A 16,654-nucleotide genomic window follows, 5' to 3' on the forward strand; every position below is an offset into this window, starting at 1 on the left:
CGAGACAAAAAGTGCATCTGATTGCCTTATACCAAAAAATGATTAGTGATTGGTCTACAGCCATTAAATGCTTGACGTCATTACGCAGCGCCTTACATATAGAATTCTGGGCAAACTTTAACGGAGTAACTTGATCCCACCTCCCTTGAGCGTGTCGTTAAGGCTCCGTGTGGGTTCACTCCGTGTGACTTTAATTCAGCTACTTACAGCCCAGTTTCCACAGCGCTACACTTGTGGGACATGTGTACGGCATATACGCGTGCCTTTGCTACACTAGACCTGGTTCCTCTATTTAAACTACTTTTCTGTCGCGTAGGGTGAAGTGCATCGAGTACCGAAGCCCCACGGGAACTGTCATACCGACGACGAATGGAACAAAAAGTGGGCGGGTGCATACAGATCCGAGGTGAGGCATCCAGTCGTCCAATATATCACTCCCCGTCAGTTCGAAATCGCCCAGCATCTCGAGTAAACCTCTTGGGTAGGGAGGGTTGGGGGGTGATGACCCTCGTGCCCCTGCCCCCCCCCCCCCCCCCGGCTACGTCCTGTCACGATGTCACAAATGGTCAACGGTAAAATTTGCTAGGCTCACGATCCTGTGGAATGTCCAGGCATGTCTCGCACCGTATCATGTTAATAGTTGCCGATCGATGATGATGACCCTCGCGATGTTTTAATTAAACGTTCAGGTCTTCCTAACGAAACAAATTAGCCTCTAGGTCGAAACCAGATCTTCGAGTTTTTTCTTGTTAATCTATCATATGTTAATATATCATATAATTGTGATTGCGCCACTGTGTCAAAGTGACGTGAGATATGACGGTGGTATATTTTTTTTATTTTGTTGTGCGCTTCAGCTATCCATGCATGTCATTTTGAAAATAAATCCCCTAAACTAAACGTAGGGTGTCAGAAAGCTGTTTTTCACTGTCCATCGTACGTGCTTACTTGTCCTTCATCAAATGTGATTTTACAGGGGTGCTTGATCGTGTGCCTGGAGCAGAGGATTCGAGAGAGGTGCTCCTGTGTCAGGACGCTCAACACCATCCTGATGCCTGTCGAAAGGCACGGAAGATGTAATCCGACAAACCAGACTCAAGGTGATCTCTCGGTTGTTTAACGGGAATGCTTCATATTTGAAGATATTGATGCAAGCATCAGATGTTACAAAATAAGCTCACTTATATCTTTGGTATATTTTAAGTGGAAAAGACTGCTCTAGAAAGCACAAGTCTCTGTTTGGTACATATTCCCCTCAATGCGTTGTGATTTGATTACGTCATGGTATCTTGCACAACATTGATCGAGAGCCAACTGACGGCTGTTATATCTGGAAATCGCGCTCCCGAACGCCAAATATAAACGCATCGACGATGATATTTTTCTTGGTCTTGCTTGCCGCCTGGTGTATGGAATGACAGGGTTTGAATGACGTTGCTATGACGTCATGAATGCAAAGATGACTTTGAAATACTCTCTCCGATGAGCCTTCCCCATTTTCGCGGGCCTGAAGGTGAGAAACAAGAGGGGCGTAGGTCTTAGGAGGGACAGAACTGTGAACAGCACGGAAAGGCCTTCAATGTGGCTATTTAAGCTCAAGACCTTACATAAATGTGGAACATTTCCTCGCAGGGAAGATTTTATCTCAACTGGGTGAGGAAGCTCTTCCTTCGATTCACTTGTAAAGATAGGACCAGTTGTTACGTGCTTTTTCTCTACTGGTGGCCAACAAAGTAAGCGAATGTTATGAAAAAACAGCACTGCCCACAGTGGATAATATTATTGTGTATGCTGCCTTCACAATGCCATGTGTACGAAAGATGGGCAAACCTATGCCTTTTTCATATTATCTACATATGTTAAGAACGTTCCAGTATTCATTTCCACCGCTGAGCATGCGTGTTAGCGTTTTCTTTTGGTTCAGATGAGTGCGTGGCGAAGATTCGGCTGGACTTTCTGCATGACTTGGAGCCCTGTGACTGCCGTCCACCATGCATGTAAGTAGGGGAGTATGCCGCGCCCATAACTGACAAGCAGCTCTACGCCGTCATTTTGGCATCATTGATCGCGTCATTGGACATGGCAGCCGTGTAATTACCGTTTTCGGATATGCACCATGACTCGTCATTGCCGTTGCAAATGAAAGTGATGTTTGTTCTGGTGCGATTTTAGCCTACCGCGGTCCTATCAAGTATTAGTCATCAGCTTGAACACAAGTCAAGACAGTGAAAATGTCATTGGTCGTGCATTGTTCGTGAGTGATCGTGTATCTGTAACCATCGGTTGCTCGATAACGCCGTTCACTCAGCGCCTACCTGTGTTTGAAAGGTCGATTATTGTCGGCACTAAAACTCCCGCTTCGTTTTTGGACAGCGTGTTCACTGCGCTGATAAACCAATTTACGTAACGAGCCGGCATGAAATGATGTGTAGCCCGCACGCTCTATACTTCAGAATATGGTGAAACAATTTGATCGCCGGATGTATCACCCAGCCAGCTACAATTTCAAAAGGTTTAATCGGATGAAATTGTGTATTTTCTAGGGAGAAAACGTATACGACCGGCTTGTCTTTTGACGAAGACAATGATGAGTTTTCACGCATACTGGAGGACGTGAAGGGAATTCAGTACGTATATGCAGTAACGTCCGTCTGTTGTTCATCGCTATTGCCCGTCTATTGTTCTGTGTGAGTGAGCCCTCATGTAGAGTGTTTTCACGAAGATGATGAAGGCTAACGTGTATGTATATGCATGCTGTCTCACGTTTAGGTGTACATATACGGGCGTATGTGTGTGCGTATGGATGGTGTGAGGGTGTGAATGTGTGCGTATGGCTTGGATTGGCTGTGATTGCTTAGGTATGGGTGTAGGAGTGGGTGTGCAGATGCGTTTGTGTGGCTATGTAGGTGGGAAGATGAGTGTTTGTGTTGGCTATGTAGCCGTGTGTGGATGGGTGTTGGTGTTGGTTACGTGGGTGTCTGTGGGTGGCTGTTTGCGTTCTTTATGTAGGTGGATGTAAATGGGTGCTTTTGTTGGTTGTGTGGCCGTGTGTGGATGAGTGTCTGTGTTGGCTATGTAAATGGCTGTGGATGGGTGTTTGTGTTGATTATGTATGCGTGTGGATGTGTATTTGTGTTGATTATGTAGGTGGATGTGGATGAATCTTTAGGAATTGTATGGGTCGTGTGACTGTACGTGTGCACGGCTAAGTAGTAGCCACGCGTACCTAAACCATCGCCAGGATAGGACTGAGCGCATCCCCATCTTGCTTTTCAAAAGCATCTCGTATACTTTCGGCGGAACATAATGCAATTTGGGCTATTTGGGTTCGGAACTCTTTTACACCTGACCTAAAAGTGGTAGGTGCGCGTAAAGTAGGGTATTGAGTTGCGATCTCGCTCTTCTATATGCTTTTCCTCTTCAACACTTCTTCCAAACATTCTGATTGGATTAATTCTGGGATCAGCGCCCACGCTGATCAGCGTTGGCGGCGTGAGGCCTGGGTCCCTCACCCAATCGTGAGACTCCGGATCAACGGCAGGATTTTGTGCTGAAAGCTAAACGTGCCGTAATGCTCCGCACGGACTTCCCTGCCCTCTGATGGCATATGAAGTTTAGCACGCAAGCTACGCCACCGACCGTAGGGCAGCCCTGTCAGTGGCAAAAAGCGCGCGCTGAAAGCGACTCGAACATGTTCTGCCACGGCTGAGTGATATGGAAGGCAGGCACTCTAACTACGTGAGCCACCGAGGCGACGAGCATTGAGCCTTGTCATGTTCTATGTTGCTCTTCATGGCCTAAGGCAGATGCGTATGACGATATGTGATGTAGACACAGATTGGACGAACATCCGTGCGGGGAAGTGACCAGACACTGCTAGCGGCTCACCCTGTCCGTGGACGCCGAGTTGAGGCGCTTCACAGGTCGACAAACCACGGGCTGCTGCCCCGCGGGCCACGACAGGCCGCATTCTGGGCACGGGCTGCTGCCCCGCAGACCGCTTCAGACCACATACTGCCCACGGGCTGCTGCCCCACAGGTCGCTACAGACCGCATACTGCCCACGGGCTGCTGCTGCTACCGGGGCGCCACAGACTGCATATTAGCCAGATGGGCGAGGTTATGCTGATTTTCATACGGGATCTGCGGGACTAGTGAGCCGTCCGCAGATGGGGCCAGTGAGCCGTCCGCGGATGGGGCAGTGAGCCGTCCGCAGATGGGGCCAGTGTAACGTACGCAGATGGGATCAGTGAGACGTCCGCAGATGGGGCTAGTGAGCCGTCCGCAGATGGGGCCGGTGAGACGTCCACAGATGGGGCAAGTGAAACGTCCGCAGATGAGGCCGGTGAGATGTCTTGCACGGCGTGGAACGAGTGATGCGATAACAAGTGTGAGAGATAGTAGCGGTATGTTGATGGAGCAAAAGTCCAGGCTTATAAAGTCAGCCACTTTCAGCAAACGATACCATTTGTGTTTGGGTATTTGCGACACGCTCAGCTGCTAAGGCCATGTATGGCGTCGCTTGCCTCCCATCCTGTCAGGCAGCCACCGCGGAAATTGAGCCTGTCCATCTGGTTCTCCGGATGCGCGGCTTTTTTAACCACTTCATGATGCTGTCAGCCGATCCAAACAGCTTCGAGCAATTCGATGGGACGCCTGCCTTTGCCTGAAACTTGGCATGCGGGGTGCACTGCCGTAACATTGATGCGCCAGTTCAAAAATAAAATACCTAACAAATAGCTGTCTATGAATCTGGTAAGACGCAGCCATTTTAAGCAACTGTCAGTTGCAACTGAAGTTGCAGCGATTGAACTCCTGGTATTTTTGGCCGGAGGGTTGCGACAAATGCCAGTGCGGTGGGTGGATCTGCATCAAACAGAAGCAGACCTGCACGCTCGTGACGCTTTCCTTCTTGTTCGATCCGTCTCGCTCTGAGCCACAGCGTCGTCTGTAAACGGCTTAGAGAAGGGTGACACCGCCGTTTCTCGGGGTCGATTGCTGGCACACCCATTGGTCGCATGGCGATTATATTTGGTAAGGAGTTGTAGCCTGCGCATTTGTCTGCACCGTACGATGTGTTAAACGCCGTCATCTATTCTTATTATTGATGTGCGAAACCAATGTTTCAAAATGACCAAAACGGCCGGATATATGCATTAAGTAAAGAAAAGGTTTTACTAAACTTGTGTACGGACCATCCAAAAAAGCTGGTTCATGTACGAAAGTGGGTGGTCGTCAGCACACAAGTCAAGCTTTTGCCTGCACGGGTTGACTGCACAAGTTTTGCTTTTCCCCTGACTTTCGAGCTCAACCCCTGCTTTTCCCTGGAAAAATTGTTCCTTGACAACGTCACGACTTGGGGATGCAACCTCCGGTTCATAGAAAACGTAGCGGACAGGGAAGAATGCATTGCATTCAAAACGCCTCAAAGGGGCCTATTATGCGTGGGTTGCGAGAGGCTTCCATATATTAGCGATGCGTAAATTTGTGCGAATCCCGTTATAAATGTATATATATATATATATATATAGATATACATATACATATACATATACATATACATATAGATATAGATATAGATATAGATATAGATATAGATATAGATATATATATATATATATATATATATATATATATATATATATATATATACCTTTGGTAATCAGCACCGCTTTGGTAGGCCCTTGATAATCATTAAAGCCATGAAGAATCGTCCATCGAAGTTATAACAGAGAACTTCCGTAACATGTCCCGAAGGGGACAATGTCTTTGTGCCGGGCCTAGATCGCAGCAAGCATTGATTGCATTGTCTTGCTTCAGTATCAATAAGTAAATTTTTCATGGTTTGTGCTAGGATACGGGCATCTTATTCGCATGCAATTCTTTTACCGGATGGGCAGTTTCTATGGTATTGCCATAACACTGAAATTCCCTCACCCATTTAATTTGAAGGAGTGATATAACATTAAAGAATTTCGAAAAAGCTGAAGCACACGGGTAGTAACCCGTTTCTGATGTTGTTCAGCTGGGGTCCAAACAAGAAACCAGTGCTGTTCGTATGGCCAGCGCATGAAAGACGGCATTCCCGTGCAGCAACCCCACGCATATGTATGCAGTGTCCTAGAATTGCCGACTTTGGGTGCAAAGCAACACCCTATGAGGAGGAATTTTTCACTCCTTTTCCCCACATTTTATGTGAATTTTTCGCTCCTGCCTGACATTGTCTAATCGCACATGCCAAACCCCTATTTCCCTTTCTGAGGTTTCCAGATGTCATCCAAAACCGAGCTCACATGAAACCACCGAGCATAAACGGGGCTCCACAGAACCTGGACACCCATGGCTATGTCCTGCCTCACCTACACCTGAATCATGTCTATGTATGCACAGAGCAAGGGCGCCAGGTACCTCCAAGCCCAAGAACCCCAGCGACCCCAGCCGCTTGCACGCATTAAGTTTGGTTTGTTTACAAAAATGCATCACAATCTGCAGCTGTGCGCCAAATGCAAGGTTTTTACGCATCCCCCATTTTTTGGTCTCACCACCACACCACGAATGCAGAGCCTGGTGCAAGCGCCAGCAAGGCCTGGTAGAGAATTTTTCTCCACGCACTTATTTTTTCCTGAGGAAACTTGACCACTAAATTGCATCACTCCCGAAATGCATGAGTGGAAAGTTCGAGAAATGTCTTCTAAATTAGATTTACAAGACGAATACCACCATTTGAGCACTTTTGTTAACAGATTCTAAGTCAAATCAGCTGATTACAAAATATTGCGAAAAAAATACCAGTCTTTATATTTATTTAGCTTCTTTTTTTTGGTATCATACCAGTGTGATACCAATTTATTCTTCCTTCCTTTTTGATCGTCTTTAGAGGCACCATCTGCTGCTTAAAATTTTGACCAATTTATCTGCAATATGCTCCAACTGGAAACTTGTGCGTGTTTCATACATAAATTTGATTAATTTGCCAGCCGCCCAAACATGTTTGATATGCACCCAAGCGTGAATAATTCACAGGGAATGAAGGAGACAACTTGAAGCACAGAACTTATTTTTACCGCCATTTTTGCCCTCTAAAACCTTCGGCTCACCGTTTTCTTGGTTCATGGCGGTGCTCAATAATAATAAATCCAAGCCCTTCGAGTGCTTGAATCGCCAGGCTACCTGGCAAGGCTATTCTTATGCTGCCATATAGAGCCTTGGGACAAACCTGACGCAGCTAATACAGAAGTGTTTGATGACCAAGTTCCGCCCTCTGGAGATGTTTATCATGCACACCTCCTACTTGTTTGCATTTTAATCTCGAAGGTTGATAGGCATGACTGAGATTTATATTTGGGGGGTGAGTCGGATGACTCTGTCTGCCAGCAGACCATGCAAAAGGTACTGAATTTTTGTTTTGGGGGAGCAGGAAGAAGCCAGTAAGTCTCCTGTGGACCAAGAAATTGCTTACCTTACCTGCTTTCAACACATGATTGGTAACCAGAGTTAGCCATTTTCTGTTTTAATGCATTGAGTTTTGCCATAAGACAAATTATGTTATCACAAGGCATGCAAGGAGCTTATTTTGTTCCATATTCTTGGTTATTTGCCCCAAATGTCTTAAAGTGGTCCCTCATGGTTACTCTATCCAGATGTTTCCTATAGTTGTCATGGTTTGCTGACTGGCAAATGACTGTACTGTATATATGCCCTATATTTTCAACACAGTGATACTCTAAGTTGTATAGCAATTATAATATGAGTTAAATAATGGTACGTCACAAATAGTCAGACCACACCATTTTAAACGTAAAGCCAACATCTCAAACTTTGTCATTAAATATGAGTAAACAAGCCCAAATGGATGCGTTTGCTGCAGCTGGAAAGGCAAGCAGCAATACTGGCATGGTCATCTAAAAGTTTTGCTATTTTTGGAGAAGAGAGATTGTTTTGTGGAGTACACCCATTATTGCCCTTGACATTGGTTAACCATGACAATCAAAATAGGTTGTTCAAAGTGATTTAAAGTGTTTTGATTTGTGTGTTGTCAACTTTGTCTGATGTCAACAAGCATACACAAATGAACTGAATAAAAATGCCAGTTGAAACCAGCCAAAAACTAGCTTTAAATATCTTTTTTTAAATATCTTGTTTAACTATGTTTTTATTACAAGTGCTGCTGTCAACAGAGCGGTGAGTTGAGATGATGTTCATCATATCGGCTACTCTAAGTTAGGTTAAGTTGGTCAAGTGCATGGCAAGTAGCCAAAGGAATTGTGCAAGAATCAACAGCTCACAACTGCTGCTGTGATACAAACAGGTTATACAGGATGAGATGATGTAAGGCCTTTTTAGGTTAGGCATAGGCTACTTTCATGACAATAAGCATTGGTGTTTTGTAAGAAACAGTGACAAAATGTTTGTTTTCCCTGACCCCATCTTAACAGAAATCAGAAGTATGTCTATTGTGTTTGACTTGGTGATGGGCTGATGTGTAGGAGTCCAAAGTTTTTTTGTTTGAGTGTTTTATGCTTGTTGAATTTTTTGTTGTTATTTTGTTATTGGATTCCTTTGCTTCGTTTTGTTTTAAAAGTGCTGTAGAAGGGAATTGAAAAGTGCAGCATCAGATTATTGGTGTTAATACTTTGTTATGCTCATAATACTGTCATGAAATTACAATGCTTGAACACGTGCCCAGTTGGCCGGCTAGATACCCTTCGCTCGGGGGGGGGTCAATTTGACGCCCCCCTCTGAGATCTCGGGAACTAAGAAAGCTAGATGCACCAAATATACAGGGTGTTTTGACCTATACGTGAACTCACTTAGGTTAAGGTTTCAGCACTCTAGGTCATGACCTTCAGGTCGAAAAAGGTCAAACAAGGTCAAATTCCAGGTTTGTCTCCAAAGCGCCCCCAGAACCTAGGCAGCTGTTTCTAAGCAAAAGGTCACAAGCCCATTTCAGGTCAGTGACCTTGTTTAACCTTTTGGAGGGCACGGAGATCAAAAGCATACAAGACTGCTCTGCATTTTGCATTTGAATAAGCGACAAATATTGCGGTAGGCAGTATGTTCCTAAAACACAACGTTCGACCCGGCTCATCTTAGGTCAATGGTCTGTTCTGACCTCTAAAGAGTCAACTGAAGATGTATAATGCGGTTCCTGCTGTCAATAGATTCGAAATGAGCACCAGAAACTATCCCATACAGCAAGCCATAGAGTAATATATCAGGCTGGTTTTGACCTTAGTCTGACCAGCGCACCTGACCTTAGGTCAACGTAATTTGTTCATTCAATATTTGTGGTGCCTAAGAAAGCATCTCAGAGATGTACGTCTTCGTCAAACACTCCGTTGTTGTGTGAGATTGAACGATTTCCTAGAAATTGCCTTCGCTGAAACCATGTGCTGACTTTGAACTGTCATAGGTCAGCGACCTTACAAGGTACACCTAAACTTTGGATGTCAAACGATCCGCTATGCAATTTGCTACAGCTATGCAAAATTTGGCGCCACTGCACCCCGCCGTTCAGAAACCATTCTGGAAAAGCCTTCGGGGGGGGGGGGCAATTTGCCCTTCACCCCTCACCCGAGCGCGTGTTAATGTATTCCGTTTCACTTTAACGGCCTAATATGTTAATAATAAACGAAATAGTTTTGTCAGGTTCCTGATATTACGTCCATGCCAACTTGAAACAGATATCTTTGTTTGCTGAGGCATCAGTCACGAGGTCATAAGTTCCATCTTTTGTGAATTGATTTTTTCACTCCCGCACGGTCTTTTTGCGACGAAATTTTTCACTCCCACCCTAGTTCAAAAGCGATTCTAGGCTCCTGTATGTATGTGCTGCCATAGGCTCCGTTTACAAGGATTTTGGTATTACCTAGATGGCAACGCTGGCGTCCGTTATCATCGCAGCCTTGTCCCACTTCTCTGCTGGTTAATTAGTGACTAACATGTTGTCGCCAGTCCGATTGTAATTACGTTGGGACGAAGTTTTGACGATCGCAATACTAATCGTGTGACTCCTCAATCGATGCACTCGCTAGACCTTAATAACTGTTTTGACATTTTCCGTCAGTGATTACCACGACTTACGCATGATTTATTTCTTGATTTGCGTAGCGGAGTTAATGAAGGTCCTTTGGATTGCGAGGATCAGGAGGAATGACATTCCTAGCCATGATACTATGGGTGACAGTCTACAAGTACGTCTCATAACGTCTCTGATAAATTTTTTCACAGAACACCGGTCGACGCTGTCAAGGTTCACGTCTACATGGAATCGTTATCTGCCAACGTCATCAAGGAAGCACCCGCCTTTACGGTCAGTACATTTATTGTCAAATCATATCACGCCGTAGTTCACCTCCCTTCGTAATTTCAAGCAGCATGTGCTGTTCCGACTTCCATGCAAATGTTTTCGTGGTGCATGTGCACATCATTTTTAGATTAATCGGAGTGCTCACCGACAAACAGTTTTTATTTACATGCACACGCAGGATGCCATTTCCTTTTCACAGAAACAGAACTGACTATTACAAGACTAATTGATTTCAAGGCGTAAGGCCCTTTTGAATGATTGCTCCCACTTTTGGGCGTTGACTACCTCCAGGAAATTTAGACACTTCCGTACCGACTCTGCTCCACGAGGACTGGGCACAGAAATAGCCCTCAATGTATTTTACTCTGTCATGACCTTCAACCACAGTTAAACCGACGCACGTGAAAATATGTGCTTTACCGGCTGTCAAGAGGTTTTGCTATTAACTAGAAATCCGCAATGGCTTTCCACGAATCCGCGTCTACCACAGAAACTAGCCTTGCGTCTTCCGTAAATATGTTGTGCTGACAGATCTAACATTGCTCCTCCCGTGTTCCGTCCCACAGGAGCTGACCTTGGACCTCCCATGTACTGTATCACAGTAGTTGACACTGTACCTTCCGTGTTCTTCCCATAAGCTGAACTTGATTCTCTCTGTACCGTACCCCATGAGCTGACCTTGCTCCTCCCGTGCACTGTACCCCAGGAACTGATCCTGCTTCTCCCGTGTACTGTACCCCAGGTGCTGGCCCTGCTTCTCTTGTGTACTGTACCCCAGGTGCTGGCCCTGCTCCTCCCGTGTACTGTACCCCAGGAGCTGACCCTGCCAATCCCGTGTACTGTACCCCAGGAACTGACCCTGCTCCTCCCGTGTACTGTACCCCAGAACCTGGCACTGCTTCTCCCGTGTACTGCACCCCAGGTGCTGGCCCTGCTCCTCCCGTGTACTGTGCACCAGGAACTGACCCTGCTCCTCCCGTGTACTGTACCCCAGGAGGTGACCCTGATCGCCAACGTGGGCGGCTCGTTCGGACTGTTCATCGGACTCTCACTGGTGACGATCGTGGAGCTGCTGGAGTTCCTTTGCGATTTCCTCGCCATGGGGTTCGCCAGACTCAGATTCTCTGACCGGCCGGTCGGACACAGGAAGGTCGCGTCTGCTCCGTAGCGGCTGTTCGTCATTCGAGAGCAGTGCCAACATCACGAGCACTTCCGTCTGACGAGAAAGTGCACGGAACTCGACTGGAAATATCAACCGTTTGTACAAAAATTATTCGATTGAAATGCCAAAAAGTATTTCAAAAATGTAGATAGGGGTTTTCATGCTTACGCACTTAACACGCATTCGGACTATTGTCCCCGTCTTGTGTGGTTGTATCTTCAGAGCTGTCACTTAACTCAGCTGTGTCACCTCAAGCCGACACCGAGCTCGCTGCACAATTTAGCTATATCTGAGCGTGGCTTGGTAATCTCTCGAGACTAGAAGCCCACGAGGAGTATTTTCAGACCGCAGTTTCCGAGTCTGCCCTCAAGCAGCCTATTCTGCAGCAATCACAAAAGCGTTGGGTGATCACACCTTATTTGAACGTGTCTGCCAACGCTGTTCATCAGGAAGTCAATAAATCACCTTAGTGTTACACTATAGATGCAGTGACAATTTGCTCATGCCACTTTAGAAGCTTTGCGATCGCAGCAGCTTTTTATTGGAGGAGGAGGCTTTGCTATCGGATATCGCAGTCACTCTAACAGCATTGAGATAGGCGTGATGCTTACATACGTCATGTGGGTAATGATTATTTGCGTTTTAGGGCACGCGAACTGCATCGGTATAGGGCGCCCACGATGCATGCAATATCACTAGACGAATAATCTGGCCGTATCAGCGATGTTAGCAGCGAAAGTGATGCGATGTTTTTGTCGTTCACCTACGGCACTTGGGGCGCGGCGGCTAGTGGTGACGATTCGGTGACTGCATGGGTGCGATAGTTTTTCATTCTGCGTTACTTAAGGGGTACGATGGTCTTATGTCGCTAGGGAGGAGCGATGGTTTGATATCGCTTATGATCATTAGACGAATACAGTGAAATTGCGTCGTCCGCGATGTGACCGGAGACGTTCTGCCATTGTGTGCGATCTTCATCGAAAGATGTAGTGGGCCCGTGATCTGCATCACTGGCAGATCGAGGTCGTAGCAGTTCTGTCACTGGATAGCCGCCCAGATCGTAGCATCATGGTCATGAGGGGCTTTTCGTTGTTGGCAGATCTCTTGCGTTCTGTATATCGTTACATATTAGTGCTGTAATGTTCCCGGCGTGGTTGTGATGCAAACATTTTTTAGCGTGATGGCGTGTCCAGGGACGTCTCTTTTAGGGATACAACAGGTCTGTTAGCAAGAAGCAACATAATTTCCGACGACGACGTGTTAACGGCCCCTATCCAGCGACGAAGCTGTCTCGCAACATTACCAACTCAGAGACACACCACTCCGTTGCAACGTAGTGTGCGCTGCTTACAACACTGGATCACTGAGAAGGTTTAAGAGAAGTTGACTGTGAAATGTGTGTGTAAATTTGTGCCTTGTGGAGTGGATGTGTCACTTGAGTTGCGTGGTGCGTGCCATTGCAGGGAATAACTAATTTTTGTCCGCTTGTCACTTGGGACTGCTGTGGTGATTCCGTCCAACGTCACCATTGAGAACTGTGGCGGTACCGAGCCCGTCTCTAAACAGATAACACGATCATGTCAGTTTATTACCAGATACCTAGCGTCTCTCGGCGGCGGATTCGCAAGCAGGGCCGTGGTGGTAGCAGACAATACCAGTATTCTACGTTATCTTGTTGTGGGAGAATTTTACAGAGGGCTTACCAGGTAGGTTTACAAATCAGTTGTAGTATGGACTTTCGCTCCATCAAAGGGAGTGCTTCACCCCTGGGCATGTTTCAAAAACACACTCAAATGAGGCCTCAGCACCAGTTGCTTCTAATTACAGCACTCGGTAGTGCCACTGCAGCACCGTCAAGGCACGATCCCGATATTAATTTTGATCGTTTTCGAGTCCAAGTTACGCTGTCAACGCTTTGTGACAGCACTGCCCTTCTTCCTGCAGTCGCAACCACTGTCGTCATGAAAACCGCCGTGGCATCTCCACTGGCGCGAGAAAAGGAACGTATGGGATTAGCCCGGAGATTGGCAAGGGCCTGTTACCGGGAGCGCACTGTTACTGGTTGAAGTTGGAGCCAGCGCGCCGCTATGGACCATGTGATGCTTCCATTCCCAACACCAAGGTACGCCTCGAAACGAGCCACTGTGGTGAAAGCCATAGGGGAGAAATCAAAGTCAAAGTAAGCCGTTTCATTGAATTCGCCGGAAAATAGTTTCATTTCACATATATTTTTGTTTAAACAGGGTGTTTCAATCTTTCACAATATCTTTTACACGAGATTTTTGACAAATTAGTGTGTTTCAAACATTACAGCAGAGTCACCTTGAGAAAAGCGAGGGAAATCAAGTGCATGGCTTTCATACCAGTGAGCAGGGAGTCAGGTGTTTTTTCCGCAGGAGCGCCTACTTGACATAAAAATTAAGAGCCATTCAGAAGGATTTCGGGAGAACTGGTAGTACTGATCAAAATACGCTTGCATGATTTCACCACAAATGAAAAACACAAAAACACGGCATACTCCCTTTAATGCAAGATCTTAAGTGTACACCTGATTTACATAAGCTGTTCGATTCGTCGATGTAACGTGTGAACATGAGTGCCTCGCGTGATATTTGCCTTTGTGGCCTCGTACAATGTGTCTCACTTGATGTCACTGAGAATAAATATGACTGGGGTTTTCTGTGTGAGCCATGTGCGCGCACGCACACCAGGACATTGGATCTGGGATGGGAGAATTTTTGCTGTAACCTAATGCATCAAACATTTCCCACAGGTTTTTGCCTTCCTATGCGTAGTTGTTTGGACCTATTCGTGAACACCGGCAGTGCCATACACAACAGCATCAGAAACGGAAAATGCTGTTCATCGTGTGGTAGCTTTATGTTTAGTTTCATGGATGTTTCGCTTTTGGTATGTGCGCACATGTACTGCATAATTGTCAACAGCCAACACTTATCAGTGTGCCATTGGTTTCTTTGTAATGCTATTGTTAGCTTTCATGCTGATAAACAAACTTCGCAAAGCAAGAAGTTCGCGAAGAGGATGAACCCATACAAGCCTTTGTAATTTTGCCTTCTTATTTGTCAGTTTGCTCTTTTGCAGAAGAAAGGACACAAGCTGATGGGACCCTAAGACATTTGACGGATCCTGCAACGTGCCATGCCCTGGACCAGCCTTTTCCTGTGTCACTAAATGATGCTCGTTTCTTGTACTAATGATTGCGGACGATTATGATTGGACGATTTGGTTATGGTTGATAACGAAAAACAAATGGACAGTGGTTACGTACAACACGTATTTTGGTAGCGTTTTACTCTGGCAAACCGAACAGGTAGAGGCATGAGGCTGCGTGGTGTATGTGAGTAAACCGTCTATCATTTACCCAGTGATCTCAGCTGAGATTGTTACTGTCAGCGATGTGACTCTGTCCTGCCCATACAGCTATAACCTCACCAGTAGTTGACTGGGAAGGGGTCAGTATCGCCCTTTCAGAAACTGGTCTCAACAGCACGGCGCTGCCTACATCGAGGGAGACTGGGCCGCCAGCATCACAGGCGTGTGATACTGGCGGCCCAAACACACTCGGTTGCGTTACATTGAGCGTAACGCACCAAAAGGGAAACGTCCGTTTGATTTGTAGTTGAGCTAGTACAAAATAAAAACCAGCATGTTGCTTGTCATGAGAGCAAGCCAGCTGTGAGGAGTTTCAGGTTAAAAGATTCCCCTCCCATCCCCTCCGTACGCTTCGGTTCCACTTCAACAAGCTCCTTTCTTCCCCTCAATGCGCAACGCTATGTATGGACATCCCAGAGCAGAGGTTTCCTTTGAATGTCGCATGCGACTGCCTGGCAGGCACCAACAGTAAGCAGTGACGCCATCTAGCCGTCAGATGGCATAACACCATTGCGCCACCTAGAACCGGGGCTGGGTAAGACACGCAGGGGTTTGAACAGCTTGCCAACATCTCTCGCTCGTCTCACAGCGTTGAGATTACAGTTGCAACATCCCTCTTGCATCGAACCACGCCTATTATATCTATCCACGCCTATCATCACTTGAATGGCTACTGCTGGCAAACTCCCACTAACTTTCTGTGCTAGCGTAAGTGCATGCACTGTACATGACTACATGCACTCGTGACCACATCACTACGTGGCTACATGACCACATGCACTCGTGTGCGCATGAAGTCACACACGAGTGCCTTAGATTCTGTCATCCTCGACAGCTTGCCCCATGTGTTGGGCGCCTGCACGCCGCGTGTTCAGCTACACATGGTTTGTGTTTGTGCTTGCAGTTAAGTGTTTACCTGAAGATTGTTTGGTTAGTTCTAACAACTTGCGAGTTCAACAGGAAAGCCGACTAAAGGTTGAATATGTTAAATACGGGTAGCATCTGAAGCTGCACCGAAATAGCCTCAATGAACGCCAGTACGGGCGGCATAATGGTTTGCGTCTGGTCGGGGGCGTTGTGTCGCATGATATAGTACGTAACGCACTGCATCACATGCCGGTGGTTTCCTTTCACGGCATGGGATTTGTGACATGCCAAATCAAGGCTTCTAGAGAAGGACACGCAGACGTGACGTCACCATGGAACTAAGTTTGGTAACCCGTAGTATGGTTTTTGGCTGATACTACGCGAAGGTTGGTAGATACTAGTGACATGATTACGAACAGAGATTTCATCCATGGACTGGGTGAACACCCTGTTCTACATCTTTACTTCAGTATTATGTGAATAAATATTGTGCTGCTTGCATTCAAAATCTTCCAAAGTTAAATCGGTACTACGATCTGCTCCCAAAAATAGATCCTACTAAACCGCGTTTTCTAGGTTTAGTGCCCGCGCCACATTCGTTGTAGTCAACGCGTCTGAACATTTATATGTAACGTCTCTTTGTGACATGTATGTTTATTTGCGAATAAGTGAATATCAAGAGCATCGTCACACTAGATTTATAAATGGGCAATGATCGTCCATTTATCGTCGCACTGCAGTACCTAAATGGAGTAAAATGTGAAAATAAGGAAATGTGAGCAGGGCAGGTGCCAAAAATTCCGCTGTTTCTTTACTATATGATCTTGCTAGTTGTTGGTTAACTTGCAGATCCGTAATGTCGAATGGCTTAGGTGGAAAGGGTACGCAGGGAATAATACCCCGACTAGCCCTGAATATTCCCA

At 46.2% G+C, this 16,654-nt stretch overlaps 1 protein-coding gene across 1 annotated transcript in view; it reads left to right on the plus strand.

Moving 5' to 3' along the window:
• The window catches only part of LOC119103624 (degenerin unc-8), a 33,535-nt gene extending 19,391 nt beyond the window's left edge, over nt 1-14,144 (plus strand). Inside the window, exons 6-11 of the mRNA XM_037227222.1 lie at nt 317-406; nt 977-1,100; nt 1,925-1,997; nt 2,544-2,627; nt 10,231-10,312; nt 11,304-14,144. Of these exons, the coding sequence (XP_037083117.1) occupies nt 317-406; nt 977-1,100; nt 1,925-1,997; nt 2,544-2,627; nt 10,231-10,312; nt 11,304-11,477 (627 nt within the window). The 3' untranslated portion in view covers nt 11,478-14,144. The remainder of the gene's footprint in view (nt 1-316; nt 407-976; nt 1,101-1,924; nt 1,998-2,543; nt 2,628-10,230; nt 10,313-11,303) is intronic.
• Nucleotides 14,145-16,654: the final 2,510 nt, after the last annotated feature.

Source organism: Pollicipes pollicipes, unplaced genomic scaffold, assembly GCF_011947565.3.
Source record: "Pollicipes pollicipes isolate AB1234 unplaced genomic scaffold, Ppol_2.1 Scaffold_5724;HRSCAF=6776_pilon_pilon_pilon, whole genome shotgun sequence".
In the NCBI taxonomy this organism is placed as follows: domain Eukaryota; kingdom Metazoa; phylum Arthropoda; class Thecostraca; order Pollicipedomorpha; family Pollicipedidae; genus Pollicipes; species Pollicipes pollicipes.